Consider the following 16,562-nt stretch of genomic DNA (forward strand, 5'->3'; position numbering starts at 1 on the left):
GGGGTGGTGGGAGAGGCCGGTAGCCTAGGAGAAAAGAATTTAGGAAGTCAAAAGGGGGGGTGGTTGGCTTCACATCAATTAACTCTAAGGTTTGCAGGGAATCACTCATTCTATGAAGAATGGGGTAAAATCTCACAAGTTCCAACATATTTCGTTGCCTTCCATCCCAAAATAGTCTTTTCTAACCGGATTAAAAAAAAAAAAAAAGAATTAACTCCCGAGTAACTACTTTCCAACAATAAGTATTCATTAATAACTGTTCCTTTAGCAATAACTCCCGAACAATTACTTCTCCACCAATAACTTCCTAATAACTACTCCACTTAGAATTATAACATTAATAAATAATAGTTTGACACCAAATAAAATAAAATAACCTATACATAAGTAAATAGAAATATGCATCCACTCATATTTCATAGAATCAAGTGGTTGTAGCTTTGGGACTCAACTGCTTACTTTCATAGATCCCTTAAGGCTAGAACCACACCAATTCCATGCCCATGCTCATTGCCAGCTATGGCTCCCACCTTGCCAGTGCTGATGACATGAAGTCAGAAGTTGTCTCTTACTTCTCTGAGATCTTCCGACCCCCTTCTCCCCCTTGTCCCCTTCCGTGATGGACTCCATAGCAATTTCGTCTCTAACCACCTTTTGGGCAGTCTCCAAACCATCCTTTTGGTGTTGAGATTCTTCATTTTTTCAGTCCCATAAGCATGGTTCGAAATCTTGTCGAAATTTTAGAATTTTTTTTTTTTGCCGAAACGAAATAAGGCCCAAAATAACATTTGTACAAAATTTCGGTATTTCGGGCCAAAATTTCGATATCTCACCTGTCTCGGTCTATTTCATATGTTATAAATACCATATCTTGATCAAAATTTCGGTATTTCGGTCGAAATTTCGACATTGTCTCGGTGGTTTTGGTTCCATTTGCATATTTTGAAGGAAAATACTCCAACAAACCTCTAATTAGTCACATCAGCACACATTTTGACTTCCGTTGGACTCCTAAAAGATCTACACATTCAAAGCTTTAAAAAGGTAAAGTTCTTTCTCCAAAACCAGGTAAAATTTTCAGAACAGTTCAATGGTTGTTGCTAAACAAAGGTGCAACTCTAAAACAATGTCATGTCCTAATATTTTTGCATTTTTATGTTCTAAGCATGTTTGTTAAACTTAAAATAAACCACCAAGTTTCAGGTCAAAATATGGCCATTTTGACCACCGAAACAGTCAACCGAAAAAAAATGGCCAAAAAGAAACGAAATTTCAGTTTTTGAACCCACCAAACACCGAAACGAAACGAAATTTCGAACCTTGCCTATAAGGCCAACAAAGCCTCTGGTCCTGATGGTTTCAGCATGGGATTCTTCTCCCCTTCTTGGGACATCATCAATGTTGATACATCAAAGCCATCAAGAATTCTTTTATAATCTTAGCGAATCAAATCCAAAGGATAAACCATACCTTTCTTTGCATTATCCCTAAGGTAGGTGTCTCGTCCATGTCTGACTTCATATCCATCCGCAACCTCTTGTACAAATTCATAGCCAAAATCCTTGCCAATAACATTCAACCTCTTGTTGATTTATTGGTTAGTGCTAATCAATCTACCTTCATTGCTGGCAGGTATTGGTAGAGGTTTTGATAGGAAATCCCACACACCCTCTGCTCTCATGTAGATTGATATCCACAAAGCTTTTGACTTCCTTAAATGGGACTTCATTTTCTACTAAGCCTTGCTCAAAATGTCATTCCCCCTATTTTTGTCAATTGGATCCATTCTTGCATTTCCTCTTCTTGTTTCTCAGTTCTTGTCAATGGTAGCCTAGCTAGGTAATTTTGCCTCTTATGATGCTATCTGGAAAGGCTACCCCCTTTCTCTTCTCCCTGGCCCTTAAAGACCTCTCTAGAAACATCCAATACAAAACTAACCAGCACCTCATTCCTCCCATCCCCAAATGCAATTCTCTCAACCCATCTTGCTTTTGCCGATGACCTTATGATTTGCTCTAAGGCTGACCCCCTCTCAATTGAGTCTATCATATCTTCCCTTCTCCTCTTCCAAGGCTTATCTAGTCCATAGTTTTTAAGTCGCTGCTAAGGCGTCGCCTTACCAGTGCCTTGGCGCTGATGCGGTCTAGAGATTGTAATGCAGTGCTCCGCCTTATGTGAAGTGGCGCCTTATGGTTTTTTTTTTTAAACACATTTTAAAATTACTTGATGAAGATTCCAAATATAGATTTTTTATTGGTAGGTGTATGGTTTTGTTAACACTTGAGATGTATGGGATCAACTTTACTCCACCAAAAATAACCAAAAGAAACAAAACAAAAACACGATTCACAAACAGGGTTTGGATTTTGTCAAGGGTTTTGAGAAGGAATCAAGGAACAAGGAAGAACCACCGCTCTAGGCGACCATTTTGCTCCGGCAACGGTGTGCTTCATTCTTCTTTGACATGAGTACAAATATAGTGGATGACCTTAGGGCTTAGGCACTCATTTTGGCATCATAGAGGTAAGTATAATAAATACTTGTATTTTTTATGTATTCTTTTATTTATATTTATAATTTTGTTTCATAATTATGTATTTATATTATATGTTAATATGTTATGATGATTGATGATTGATGACGATGAACTTAGTTTATTCACTTTATTGATTTGTTTTCTTGATGAATATCTTACATTGGTATAAATATGAACCTTTAATATTTATTTAACATATGAGTAATAGGATTCAACTAGGATTTGAGCAAAATAGATTGGTTTTATAAAAAAATTACACAGGAACGCTTTAGTCAATAAGGCGACGTTTTATGCCCGCTTATCTCTAAGGTGCTCCGAAAGACCCTCAAACGCCTCTGTCGCCTTACTGCCTTAAAAACTATGATCTAGTCTCCACATCAACCTCCCCAAATCCCACATTTTTCTTGCCAGGGTTTCCAAGACATCCAAAACTCTCCTTCTCCAGCTGACTCGGTTTTCTTTTGGGAGCCTTCTTACCAGATACCTTTGGGTCCCTCTTGTCACTGCTAGATTGATAGTCCACCATTGTACTCCCTTGTTGGATCTTATGCATAAAAGGCTTCAGATTTAGAAGGCCAAACTCCTCTCCTATGCAGGTCGTTTGGAGCTCATCAGATCAATGCTCCAATCTTTTTTACATTTATTGGTGCTGCTTCTTTGGGCTCCCCAATTCTGTCATCATAGCGGTTGAATCCCTTATGTGTTCTTTGGAAAGGGACTGAATTAGTTAGATTTCTCCACCATACCAGTTGGGCCTCTGTCTGCCTCCCCAAGTCTAAATGAGGCCTTGGTTTGAGAAGAATAAAGGATGTCAACCTTGTCAGTACTCGCCAGTTGATATGGAAAATTGTGTCCAAGAATGACAACATTTGGGTCTATTGGGTTTACGTTAGCCTCCTTCATAGGGACTCTATTTTTACTTTTGCCACCTCTTTGGATGCATCTTGGGTTTGGTGCAAGATTCTGAAGTTAGGAGTTTTGCTATAGGGGCCATATCCTCCACAATTGACGATGGCTTATCGACCTTCCTCTGGCTTGACAACTGGCATCCTTTGGGTTATAGTTGTCATGGCGTCGCCAAGGCGGCGATTTGGCGGAAAAGATTCATGGCAGTGCTACGATTTACGTGACTCACAAATGGCGGTCACTATTGGCTGATAGGCATCGCCATGGCACCGCCAGGTCACGCCTGATTCACTAGGCGATCGATTTTTTGTAAAATGCAGGGTGATTTTGATAGGGCTATGTTGATTTTTGATGATTTGATGTTGCTTAATGTTGGTTTTATATGTTATAGGGTATATATTGTAGGCTTGTAGCATGCTAAATAACTATAGAAAATAGGGAAAATAAAAAAATAACATACTAAACTTTAGAAAATAGGGAAAATAAAAAATGACACATAGGCGCTTTGACCGCCATGGCAACGCCATAACGGGCGATTCATCGCCAAATCGATTAGCCACTCCTCCACCACCTTGGATCGATTTGACGCCGTGACAACTATGCTTTGGGTGACCTCTCTGCGGTGTTGGGTTCTAGAGCTATTTATTCGTTAGACTTTGGAGGGACTCCCCAGTTGCTTCCTTCATCTCAAATTATATCTTGTCCCTCCTTCCTCCCTCCCTCACCCCCCCCAACACCCATCTGGCTTTTGGAGCTCGCTGCCTCCTGGTCACCGTGGCAGAGGTGTTTGTGTTGTTTGGCTCCCTTCGTTCTTAGGTACTTTCAGCTCCTCTTCAGCTTTGGATTTTGTCAGATTAAGACGTCCTCAATCCAATGTTGAGTTATGTCTGATTTGTCAGTAGGTGTGTGTGGCTATGATGAGATCTTTTTTATTAATGGAAGACTGGTAGTTAATGAGGTACTGAATTTCTATTCAAACTTCCTCTTTTCTTCGTGGAAGGTGAAATTATGTAATTGGACTCAAATATGAATTTGTCTTAAATTCAGAATAAAAGGCAAGTTGTACATTGATTTTTCCAAACAAGATTGGGATTGGTGTCTTTCTGAATTTTGTTTCTAGTCTTTGCCTAAATGTAGCTAGGGAATAAGCATTTGAGATTACCAAATTTCAAAGCGTCATTTAAAGTTAAGAGGGAACAGACCAAATATTTTATGGTCTATTGGACTGGAATTTAGTGAATTGAAGTGGAGTTGTTGCTTTCACTAGCTAGGGAATAAGTGAGTGCTGATTACTAATTTTAAAGCATCATTTAAAGGAAAGAGGGAATAAACCAAAGATGTAATGGTCTATTGGGACTCCAATTTAGTTAAATGGAGTTGTTGCTTTCACTTGCTGCTTATTTGGTGGTTTACCTGAGTTTGTAGTGCTAGTCATTGCGTACACTAGTCCCTACATCAATTGTAGCTTCTTTTTTTTTTTTTTTTTTTTGTGAGTTGGAATGGGGGGCGGGGGTGCTAATGCTTTAGCCATAGGTTACTAGTTCATCTCTCTCTCTCTTTCTCGTCAATGGATGATTTTATTGCTCCATGGAATGAGAGATAGAACACAGTATACAACAGCAACAACAACAATTGAGTCCAGCTGAAGCCTAAAGACACCAAACTAAGAGACCATTCGATCGGATACACATCCTCATTCATGGAATTTATATAGCCCCTTGTATAGCCAACTCACAAGCCAACATACTATAACACTAGGCATTTCTCTTGAGTATGTGTTCTCTAGGCATCAAAGCAAAATTAGGGCTCTGTCCTGCTATTTGTGGGGCACTAGTGCCATATCAATGAACACCTAACATAAGTAGCCTCCCCCTATGGTCTTATATATGCCCTTTGGATTGTTGTAATCCACTAGACCAAGAGATGGTTACGGGTGCCAGTGAGTCAGGTTCAGTACAGTTGGGATTGAACCTATCTTCAATCCTGATAAGGCAGTGGTTTTGGGGCTGAAACTTGTTCAAAGAAATCCCAAAATTATTCATATTGTTTCTTTGTGAATGTGTAGGGGAGGGGGAGTGTGGATCAAGCAAAAAAAGTTTTTTTTTTGGGTGGTCAGAGATTTGAAATCTTATAATTCTTCACCTTTCAGTCGAGTGGTTATTCCAATATCCACTTTGGAGAATTCAAGGAGAATTGAAAATTTTGATGCATAGATTATTTATTTTTTGAATTTATCAGTGGAAAGCAGACGGGGAAGCTTTGGGAAGACTAGTCATCTTGCAAATCCATCTTCCGGCTTTAAATTTCGGAGAAAATTTCAATGGGTTGGTTTATTTTCCTTCAAGAAGGAAATGATTAGTCCAACTGGAAGTACTGTGCTCAATGGTCAAGGTTTAGTTATTAGGTAAATGGTTATTTATCGTTTCTGAAGTAGCAAAGTTAATGTCCTATTATTGTTTAAAGAAAATACAACCAGTAAAAACTGTGAACTGGTTTGGACTAGTCCATACGTTCGTTGTTGATTGGAGATGGATTGATGTGATCCAGGGTTCAACGAACCTAGTTTAGGGTCACTTTGGCCCCAATGACAACAACTAATACAATTTTAAAGGAGCAGTGGAAATCTCATAAATTCTGAGAACAGTTTAGGACACTATTGGAAGGAATATGGACCTTGGTGCAGGGGTGTAAATAAATTTAAGAGAAAAGGACTTATCTGAAATTACAATTTAGAGTAGGATAAGTAGAAGCAATTCGCAGAATAAGGGTTCTTAAGTGATTAAGGATAATTCTGTCCTCATTCGTATTTTGAGAAACTAGCCTTCTCCTGCCTCTTGACAGCAGCAAATCCAGCAGTGCTTGAATGTAGGTGAGAGCACTCTATATACAGATTCTGGATGGATTGAGATTTTAGGTGGAGACAACAAATTAAACTACGTACTCCAACCAATAGGCACCCAAAACGGACATCTGAGAATTCAAATAACACTCTGCAAGTCATACTACATGGTGGTTTTAGAATCATCCCTGGTCGCAGATTTTGATTCTCTCAGACCACTCAAGATATTAGCTCCAAGATTTTTTAGGCTGAATCTCCCGGTGGATGATTTCCAATATGCTAAATCTCAAGGTGAAAGGACCATGGACGAGGGAGATTGAAAGCAATATAGTGAGCTGCAACTACCGTCCAGAACAGAACCTGTGTGGTTAGCAATGGGTGTAACACAGAATAAAGAAAGAACAAAATAAGGAACAAAGAAGAAGAAGAAGAAAAGGGCCAAGGAGGTGAACAGACCTAATAAGAAGAAGCAGGAATCAGAATAAGAGAAATAACCAAGGAGGAAGAAGAACTAGCACTCGATTCTGGTTTCAAACTCTGGCAGCAACCACTTAGTACAAATCAAAAGTTTCATTCATTCAATCAATCTACTGTTGATAGAGCACACGGTGAAATATATGAAGAAAAGAGTCTCCATATCGTGATCCAAGACTAAATTAGAATTGAACTCAAACTCTACTTGATACCTGCTAACAATGGCTACAATGGTAAAAGAAAAAATGACAAATAAACCCCAAACTAAAGGAACAAACTCCTATACACCCCTGTTGAACTGACACATCATGGAGAGGTAGCTGACCCTGCAGTCCTGCAAACTTTTTTCTATTTTGTTTGGTTCAATTAAGTATTCCTCTTGGTATTTTTGTTTATTATTTGACTTTGGTGGGCTGGGACTATTACGTGTTTAATTAGGGTTTATTAGACCCTTCCTAAATAAAAGATGAAGCTATGAATTAGAGTTTTCTTTTTCATCTTAAATTCTCACAAATGAAAAGCACCTCCAAGAAAATTACAGATAGACTGAATGAGGGGTTGGAAGATTGATTTTTATACTTTCTGTCCTCGTCTCTCTCCCTTCCTGTGATAGTCCCTTCTGTCCCGTCATCAAGTAGTTCTATAAGCATGCCACCGGGATTTCAAAAATCGGGAATTGGATCTGTGATTTGGCTGACACCGATCCCGGTTTGCACCATTCCTAATAGCTACTGCCTGAATCGGATCCAAATCGGCCGATTCAACCTCATTTTCCTTGTAATCCACCTTGAATCAGACTGATTCCTGAGGCGATTCTGAGGAGCATTCAAATGTCAAAAAAATGTTGACTAAAAAAGGAGATCTTTTAGGAAACTAGCTCCCTTAATCCCATCTCCACTGAAAGCATACTCTCAATATTGCCATCTCCAATTAGATCGCTTAAATCCCTAACTAGTATACTCCTTTTCTCAGGATCAGCATCAACTGCTCAACATTTGTAAATATGATTACTTATCCATAAATTAGCCATAAAAGAAGTAGGAGCACTGAAAATTATATTATAACAAGTTTCTAGATTTTTCCCAAAGAATTAACAAAAAGAAAGAGATTTGTTTCAGAAGATCAATGCACTATGAGTCTATGACTAACCATGGCTCCGAGATTCCTCTTTAGCCTTTTGTCCTGCAGAAATGACAATCTCAAATGGAAGAGGTGCTAATGATGACCAGTGTTCATGTTTTGACACTGCAATATCTGCACAGATACCTAAGAAAGGTAAAAGGAAACAAACGCTAAAGAGAAAATCGGATGCCACATAACAAGTATCAGAGTACAGGGATCAATTTAGATAAAATGCAGTAGAGCAAGCAAGTGGTAATTGTTTCATTGGTGGTTTAAAAGCTGTTCCAGGGTGGCCTCTCTAGCCTTAATTGGACTTTCACCTCTCCAAAATTTAGCACTCTTTATCTCATTGAAGGCTGATTGGTGTGCCACAGTTTGGCCTCTGCTAAGTTCTATTTTTCTTAGGCTGCTTAGTCATTGGCTTCCTTTGGTTTTTTGGCGATGGTGCACACAGCCCTAGATCGTTGCAGGTTTTCTTTCTGAAGTTTCATTTGTATTTAATGCTAGTCCTGCAACTTAGTTGCTCATATCAATTATCTCTTGCAGAGTTTCGAACATCTGAATCAGCGAGCTGTTGCAGTGGTGGTTGACCCGATCCAGAGTGTTAAAGGAAAGGTGGTCATTGATGCCTTTCGATTGATCAACCCACAAACAATGATGCTTGGCCAGGAGCCACGCCAAACAACATCAAACCTTGGGCATCTCAACAAACCATCCATTCAAGTAAGTCGTCAACAAGTATTATCATCATATTCCCTCGAATTTGTCAATTCTTATATCCAACCCTTTTTTTCACCCCCTTTATGTATTTTTTTATCAGGCCTTGATCCATGGACTGAACAGGCACTATTACTCGATAGCAATTAATTACAGAAAGAATGAACTCGAGGAGAAGATGTTACTGAACTTGCACAAGAAGAAATGGACAGATGGGTTATTGCTACAACGATTTGATACTCATTCCAAAACCAATGAACAAACTGTTCAGGTAAGTCAGTTTGTTTGCATTCCTGTTTTAGTTAGTCAACCTGGTGGTTACAGGTGAGAAGTTCCCATGCTTAGTCATGTTGCTGTGTTTGGCCATGCATGAACTTCGATACTAATTGTAAATTTGTTGATACCCATTTTGTTCTATGTATTGCTCTCTTGTGAACAAAAATATAAATAATCTTGGCAAGGGCATGACTATAGGGAAACCAAATAGTAAAAAGATTGGAAAACAATAGGAAGAATATATATAAATCAGTCGGAAAAATTTCATTTACATTTGGATAAGCTTATCTGAGCGGTCCACACTTTTGTGTAATGTGGTGAACTAACTGTTGGATTAGAGTTGTACACCTTATAGATTCCACATGCTAATTTCAGACTCAAGATGAATTAATACCCTCCCATTTAGGTCCATGCATCCTTGTATTTTTAGCCATCTTTGTATGTACATGCACTCCGGTTAAGCTTATCCTAACGGGCCCATTCAGGAAACCTTCGCTCTAATCAATAAATCAATATTTAACATGATTTTATCTATCAAAAAAAGAGACTTTCATATTATCATCATAATATTTACACCATAAGATTCGTTGCCATGGGCACATCTGTTTTATAGTTCATAATGGTGACCACCGTACACTAATCCATCTGGTAACGATCAGATATATGAGTTATAACCCACAAATTTAGATAATTATTAAGATTCTTCGCAGTTAGTTTAAAATTTATACCAATTGTACTCATTTGACTTGTTTGGATTGAGCAGGAGATGCTTAATCTAGCCATCAAATACAACAAGGCGGTTCAGGAAGAGGATGAGTTACCTCCTGAGAAGCTGGCAATTGCAAATGTGGGCAGACAGGATGCCAAGAAGCATCTAGAAGAACATGTCTCTAACTTGATGTCATCAAACATAGTTCAGACTCTGGGTACCATGCTAGACACAGTTGTATTTTAATGATGGTGGGGAAAAGGTTTGATTAAGAATTCAAGTCTGTTGTGCTCCTCATGGACTTCCTACTGGTATTATAGAACTAGTCGTTCTATGATGCCGCCTTTCTTTGATCTGTACTTCTTTATCCAAATCCGGGGGCATTTGATGGGTGACTTTTTTTGTGCATGTAATTTTTGTTTTTACTTCCAACTCTTCTCCACCTTTTATGTAAGAATATACTTTTGTGGTAGTAAATTTGTCAATTGAACTTCATTTCTCGAGCATCAGGCATTTCAGTTGTTACGAGCATCAGGATGACTTTAAAGGTACAGAGAATCGTTCTTTAATTTCCAAGACTTTGTAGATGTTATCTACATTGGTAGAGAATTTTGCCTAGCTAAGAAGAGCTGTATGCTTCCTCACATACATGATTGGATGAGGATCTAGATCATGTGGGCTGTTGTGCTTCCATTCTTGATCAAACTTTCTGATTGCAGGTCTCTTGGGGTTTGGTAATTCGTTTAGCCATCCAATCATTGGTTCTGTTGTGCTTCCATTCTTAATCAAATATTTTGATTGCAGGTCACTTGGATTTTGGTAATTCATATAGTAACATTGCTAGCGAGAGCACTGGTATAGGTAAAGAAGGGAGGTTACAGCTGGGAGCTTACCTTCTAACTTAGAAAACAATAATAATAATTACAGCTGGGAGCTTACCTTCTAACTTAGAAAACAATAATAATAAAATCTAGGGTTAAAACTTGGACATTCCCCCTGTACTATGGTTTGATTGTTTGACATCCTAAAAGTTTGAAAAGTTTACATGGATGCCCCTTGCATTTTAGATTTATTACAATTGGCCTTTTCTGTTAGTCAATTACCGATTAGTTTCCAAAACGTATTTGACTTGACACCCCACAGATATCTTCTTTCTAGGTAACCCTATGTTTTTAAAGACCAATTTCTATGTATACCTTGAGAAACTATATATACCCTGAGAAACTTCTATAAGTTCCCAATGTTGGACTAAACACGAGCTCACTTACTTCCCTTGTTAAAAAGATTCAAAAGAAGTATTTTAATATAAAACAAAATAGTACTAGAGGGTCTTTAATTGATGTTTTGAAACTTAAAACCTTACAAGAATTTTGATTTGTTTCATCCATTAGGCACTGGAAAGAGAAACCTGTATTCCCATTTCCCCATGCCTCACTCGTTCTAGACAACCACAGCACAATCATTTCTCAAGAAGAGACTTGAGAAACCGACATAGATAGCTCTTATCTTCTCTGGTACCGGCATAGCAACATGTTGTCGAAGGTCCAGGTCGTATCGTCGATAGACAAGATGACATTATGGTGTAGAATGGGTGGGCTATGAGACTCGGTGGGGAATGGATAAGGCTATGTTTGGTTGTAAGAGGAATTAAAGAGAAGGGAAGTAAAATTTTCAACCTTAAAAAAGAAATATATGTAATCATTACCCATGTGGCTTTAACATTAACTTTAAATCATTGCATATTTGGTTATAAAATTTCACTTCACTTTGCATCTAAAACCCTTTGCTATAATATGTAAAAATATCATAACTAAATATGGCAAAAATTTAAGTAGTTTATACAATCACATGGGATAATGATTATAAACCTTTCTTTTTAAAGTATAAAAATTTCACTTTCCTTCCTTCTTAATTTCCAATGCAACCAAACAGAGCCATTAAAGGAAGGGTTCAGGACTTGGAGAAAGAAGACCCAAAATTTTTATTTTCTTCATTCTTCGTAGAAGAAGGACAAAAAAATATGACCCTAAAAGTTTGAGGGAAAAAATCGGGGATATTTGAGTAATATCGGTAATTTTACTTGCATTGATATCCTCAGCTTTCGTAACTTATAAGGATAAAATGGTCTTTTTTATTCAACCACTAACAACAAATCACAACGTCTAGTTTCATGCGACTTCAAGTAAACTTTTCAAATATTTGATTTCAAGCATTTTGACCATAGTACAAGGGGTGCCCAAATAGTTAACCCTAAAAAGTAAAAACCCAACGACGGAAGGGGTAGTCATTAATCTCATCAGTGGAATGTTGAGTAAAAAATAAAAGCCCAATGCCAGAAGGGGTAGTCAATCTCATCAGTGGAATGTTGGGTCATTTCATCCTACACAGAACAGAGTTAAGTAAAACCAGTTGATTTTGAGTCAGAAATTTGCAAAACCTGATAAGAATCAGGTTAAATTAGCCAGGTTAAAACATGACCAAACTCAGTCAATTTATTTCCAAGTCACCAAGGCTAGATTGTTTTCTCCGGATCACATAAATCTCGACAGCCATTTTTCAAATGTGATCTAATTCTAACCAAATACTAGTCAAATTTTTAATAAATCTTAGTCCAATCTCCATTCTCCTCTACGGTTCTACCCCAACTTCGGTACTGAAATCCCACTTCTCAAAATCTAAGCAACGGTCAGGCTGCAGCCTGCAACTACATTATGATTTTCAAGTTATGATATTTATGACTTTAAGACTTATGAGGCCCTTTATGGTTCCGTCCTCTCTCTCTCTCTCTCTCTCCAATTCTTAATGTCTGTCATCGTTGGCCCATCCAACTCTTTATGTGTTACTGAACCGACCAAACTATTTATAAATCCTAGTCAAATCTCCAAACTCCTCTACCCCTTGAGACTTATGAGACTCTTTATGTGTGTGTGTGTGTTTTTTTTTTCGGGAACAAGGAATACATAAGAAGGAACAGCATGTATACCGGATCATGTCCAAGAAAACATAATGTATTTGTAGTTCTCTCCAAGCATTGAAATTACTATACTACCCATATAATGAAAATAAATTTTTTTAGGGTCATATACATATTTTTAGGAAAAAGGTTGGGTGTGCTGTCGATATTAAGTATGCNTTATTTGGGGCCACACGGGTGGGTCAGACAGGTGGGCTGTCTACCCACCAGTCTTACCCACCGGTCGGGACCAGCGGGGGCCCGCCGGTTGTACCCGTCTTGGGCCCGAAGGCCCCCCTGCCTTCTCAGGTGGGTACCCACAGGCGGGTAGGAGCCCACCGGTTGTACCCACCGGTCTTGGAGGAAAAGACACTGTTTCTTCCCCATTTTCTCCATTCTTTGGGGAATCAAATGGGGCTTTTCCCCACCCATTCTTCACACCTTCAAGGTCCTATAGGATGGTTCTAACCTAGATCTAGGTTAGATTCAAGTGAGGGAAAACCATCTTACTTTCTTTGCTCAAGAACGACTTCAAACCCTTCAAATCGCTTCAAACCCACAATGTTCTTCCACCTTGTCAATATCTCTTCAAATCCTTCACGATCAACAGATAAATCATCTATTAAACCTTAGATTCATCATTTCAAAGGGGATTTACAAGATCTCAAGAAACCATACTCGAATCAAGGGTTTAAAGCTTGGATATGGTGAATGTTCACAAAACCCAACTTTTCTTACCTCCAACTGTAGATCTAGAGTTGAAGATCACTCTCCCGGCACCGGAATGGGAAGACCGAGCTTCGGCGCCGCTGAAATCTCCCTTTTCTTCCTCTTCCTTCTCTTCCTTTCTTCTTCCCTTTCTTTTCTCTCTCCTCTTTACTTTTCTCACCAACGTACGAGGGTAATAAATGGAAAGAAAAGAAAATCATAAAGCCTTATATACCATGCCAGCGGTGTTTAAGGTCACCCGTGCCATCATAGCCCATAAGGATAATTTCCTCTGGCTCGGTTCCTGCGGCTAGGGTTCCTAGGAAGGTGGCAAGTAAATACCTCATGACCCTTCACCTTTTAATAATTTTTCCATTAATGCGTCGTAGTCTTCTTGGGAAGTGTGCTGGTGCGATAATACCTTTTGCAACTGCATCGTTCTTGAGAGTTCTTTTATCTCTTCTTGCGGCTTCGTTCAGTCCGTCAACAGTCCCTGTTTCTTTTTATGGGATACTTTCGCCATTGTTGCCGTCTTTTCTTTCTACATATTTTTCCCAAAACATGGACGCAGAGAATGCAGCAATCTCCGCTGCGAATAGGACCACTTTCGCATACATGATTGGTTGAGGATCTAGATCATTTATTTTAGATTTATTACAATTGGCCTTTTCTATTAATCAGTTACCGATTAGTTTCCAAAACGTATTTCACTTGACACCCCACATAGAGATCTATGACTTTAAGACTTATGAGGCCCTCTATGGTTTCGTCCTGTCTCTCTCTCCTCCCATTCCAATTCTTAATGTCTGGCCCATCCAACTCTTTATGTTTTGCTGAACCTATTTATAAATCCTAGTCTAATCTCCAAACTCCTCTACCCCTTGAGACTTATGAGACTCTTTATGTGTGTGTGTGTGTTTTTTTTTGGGAACAAGAAATATTTAAGAAGGAACAGCATGTATACCGGATCATGTCCAAGAAAACATAATGTATTTGTAGTTCTCTCCAGGTATTGAAATTACTATACTACCCACAATGAAAATAATTTTTTTTAGGGCCATATACATATTTTTAGGAAAAAGGTTGGATATGCTGCCGATGTTAAGTATGCTAGCACCCATTGTGTCTCTCTCTCTTCTCTTTTTTTTTTTTCTGAAATGACCTTCCACAATGATACACCATCATGTGATCCTATTGGTGCTAGCATAGGGGGGGGGGTGCCCATTGTCTTGTTTTCAAAAGAATTTACATATATTTTTCTTCAATGAGGGTAAATCTATCATTTAAAAAAAAAAAAAAAGTAATAAATCAACGGCAAAAAATAAGATTACAAATCTAAGATGTCAAGAAAAAAATCTGTATATGTGCTACAGTTGATTGTGAAGGAAATTAAAGGATATGAAAATAAATTTCAAATCTAACAAAGTCATCTTTGTAATTTTATTTTATAGTTTTGTCTGAATTTTGTAATTATTATTCAACATGATTAATGGAATTTAGTAACAAAAATTTAGAGTTATTGAAATATTCATGGGGGATTTACCAAATAATAATAATAGTAATAATAATCATCATCATAAGAGTAATGACTTGAGACACACAATATGGATAGAGAGAGAGAGAGAGAGAGAGAGAGAGGCGTCAGTTGTGATTGAGCAAGGAAGCCAAGCGGGACTTAATGGCAACAGCCTTGTCGCTGGTGGGCTTGTGGAGATGGAACACATGTTCCTCCCCTTCTGCCTCCATCAAATCCTCCAGCTCTCCTGCCCACCCACTCTTTCCTAAAGTTTTATGGTACAACAAACCCCCATCTTTCAACGTATCTTTCTCTGCAACGCACACCAACACCCTCTTGCACGCTAGCTTATCAAGGTTGGGACAACTCGCCGGATTTATCAGTGGATCGTCGCAACCACTGGTGGTCGGACAAAGCACCACCCACAGCTTACCCGCCTTAGCCTTCCTCTCCTCTTCACTTGCATTAGGACCCATTGGTTCTTCTCCATGGAAATAAGGATGGATTAAACCCAACCCAACAAATCTTACCCCTTCCAATGGTGTCTCAGCCGCCCGCAAAGCCATATTATGGGCAATGTTGCCTCCGGCGCTATCTCCAACTATGGAAACTCTGCTCAGATCGGCGTACTCGTTCAACCACGCTTCGGGGCCTTCTCCCTTGGAATGAGAAGCGACCCATTGAAGTGCAGCCCACGAATCATCGTAGGCAATAGGTAAAAGATGTTCGGGGGCTCTCCTGTAGTGGACAGACACTGCGACCACGTTAGCCTCGGCCACTAAAGATGATACGTAACTGTCGTACGTAGGGGAAAAGGGGGTCTCGACACAGAAGGCTCCGCCGTGGATGTAGACAAGGAGTGGAAGTTTCCGGTCAGAAGGATCGGTGATCTTGGGGATGAAAAGCCGTGCGGAGATGCCAATTTCCGGTTGAATCACGACGTCCTTGGAGGAGATACCGGTTTGGGGATCGAGTGTAGTGGCGGAGACAGTTTCAGTTCCTACGAGCCTCTCAACGTGGCCATCCTTATAGATCCGAATAAAGGGACTGAAATCAAAGGCTACTTCTGCACTGCTTGAATCCATTGTAACTAGGGAAGAGATTCTACCTAAAATGAAAACTAGGGGAGAGAGAGAGAGAGAGAGAGAGAAGGGAAAGAGTTGTGTGGAAATATATAGATAGGAATTTTGGAGACCTTATATTTTATTAAATATTAATTATTTAAAAAGATATTACATTTTATTACATTCAATAATATCAATATAATATCTATTCTATCAAAAGAAAAATCAATTCAGTCATTTTCATGTTTGGGACCAGTAAATTTGTTGGAAATGCTATTAGTAGAGAGCGCTATGGTGATCGAGGCTCTAAAACTATTTGGAGGGCCTCTATGTATTCAGCTTGTGTTTCATGATGTTGTTAGTGAAGGTTCGTTTCAAGAACATGAATTTCTATCTATTTGGATGCATCGAGGGTTTTTTCTTTAATGCAAGCATACTGAGAGTTGAGATGATGGAGATGATGGAGATGATGGAGATGTACTCTCTATATCTTCAGGTAAAAATCAATCTTCTGATTCTTGGATTTTAGATTCTGTATATCACATATGTCCACATAATGATTGGTTTGATACATATCTAGGGGTGTCAACCGGTCGGGCCGGTTCGCTCGGGCTTAATGGGCTTGAAGACTTTCAAAGGCTACACCGTGTCCGCCCATTTAACTAATCGGGCTTAGTTATTGAGGGCATGGTACACTTTATATTCGGTCGGTCGGTCGGTCTCGGGTTATAATCGGGCCACC

General features: G+C 39.0%; 2 protein-coding genes across 2 annotated transcripts in view; one reads left to right on the forward strand and one right to left on the reverse strand.

Moving 5' to 3' along the window:
- LOC122084482 (26S proteasome non-ATPase regulatory subunit 14 homolog) overlaps positions 1-10,074 on the forward strand; it is a 20,794-nt gene extending 10,720 nt beyond the window's left edge. The window contains exons 4-6 of the mRNA XM_042652754.1: positions 8,424-8,600; positions 8,698-8,865; positions 9,634-10,074. Coding sequence (XP_042508688.1) covers positions 8,424-8,600; positions 8,698-8,865; positions 9,634-9,825 — 537 coding nt within the window. The 3' untranslated portion in view covers positions 9,826-10,074. The remainder of the gene's footprint in view (positions 1-8,423; positions 8,601-8,697; positions 8,866-9,633) is intronic.
- Positions 10,075-14,873: 4,799 nt separating this feature from the next.
- Positions 14,874-15,916, reverse strand: LOC122083512 (probable carboxylesterase 12). Its single transcript, XM_042651349.1, has one exon. The coding sequence runs from the start codon at positions 15,839-15,841 to the stop codon at positions 14,882-14,884; it is 960 nt and encodes a 319-aa protein (XP_042507283.1). The 5' UTR covers positions 15,842-15,916; the 3' UTR covers positions 14,874-14,881.
- Positions 15,917-16,562: the final 646 nt, after the last annotated feature.

This window comes from Macadamia integrifolia, chromosome 7, assembly GCF_013358625.1.
Source record: "Macadamia integrifolia cultivar HAES 741 chromosome 7, SCU_Mint_v3, whole genome shotgun sequence".
Taxonomy (NCBI): domain Eukaryota; kingdom Viridiplantae; phylum Streptophyta; class Magnoliopsida; order Proteales; family Proteaceae; genus Macadamia; species Macadamia integrifolia.

What these genes read in the sequence shown, in the direction of transcription:
- LOC122083512 (XM_042651349.1), bottom strand. Translation starts at nt 15,841, where the DNA reads ATGGATTCAAGCAGTGCAGAAGTAGCCTTTGATTTCAGTCCCTTTATT.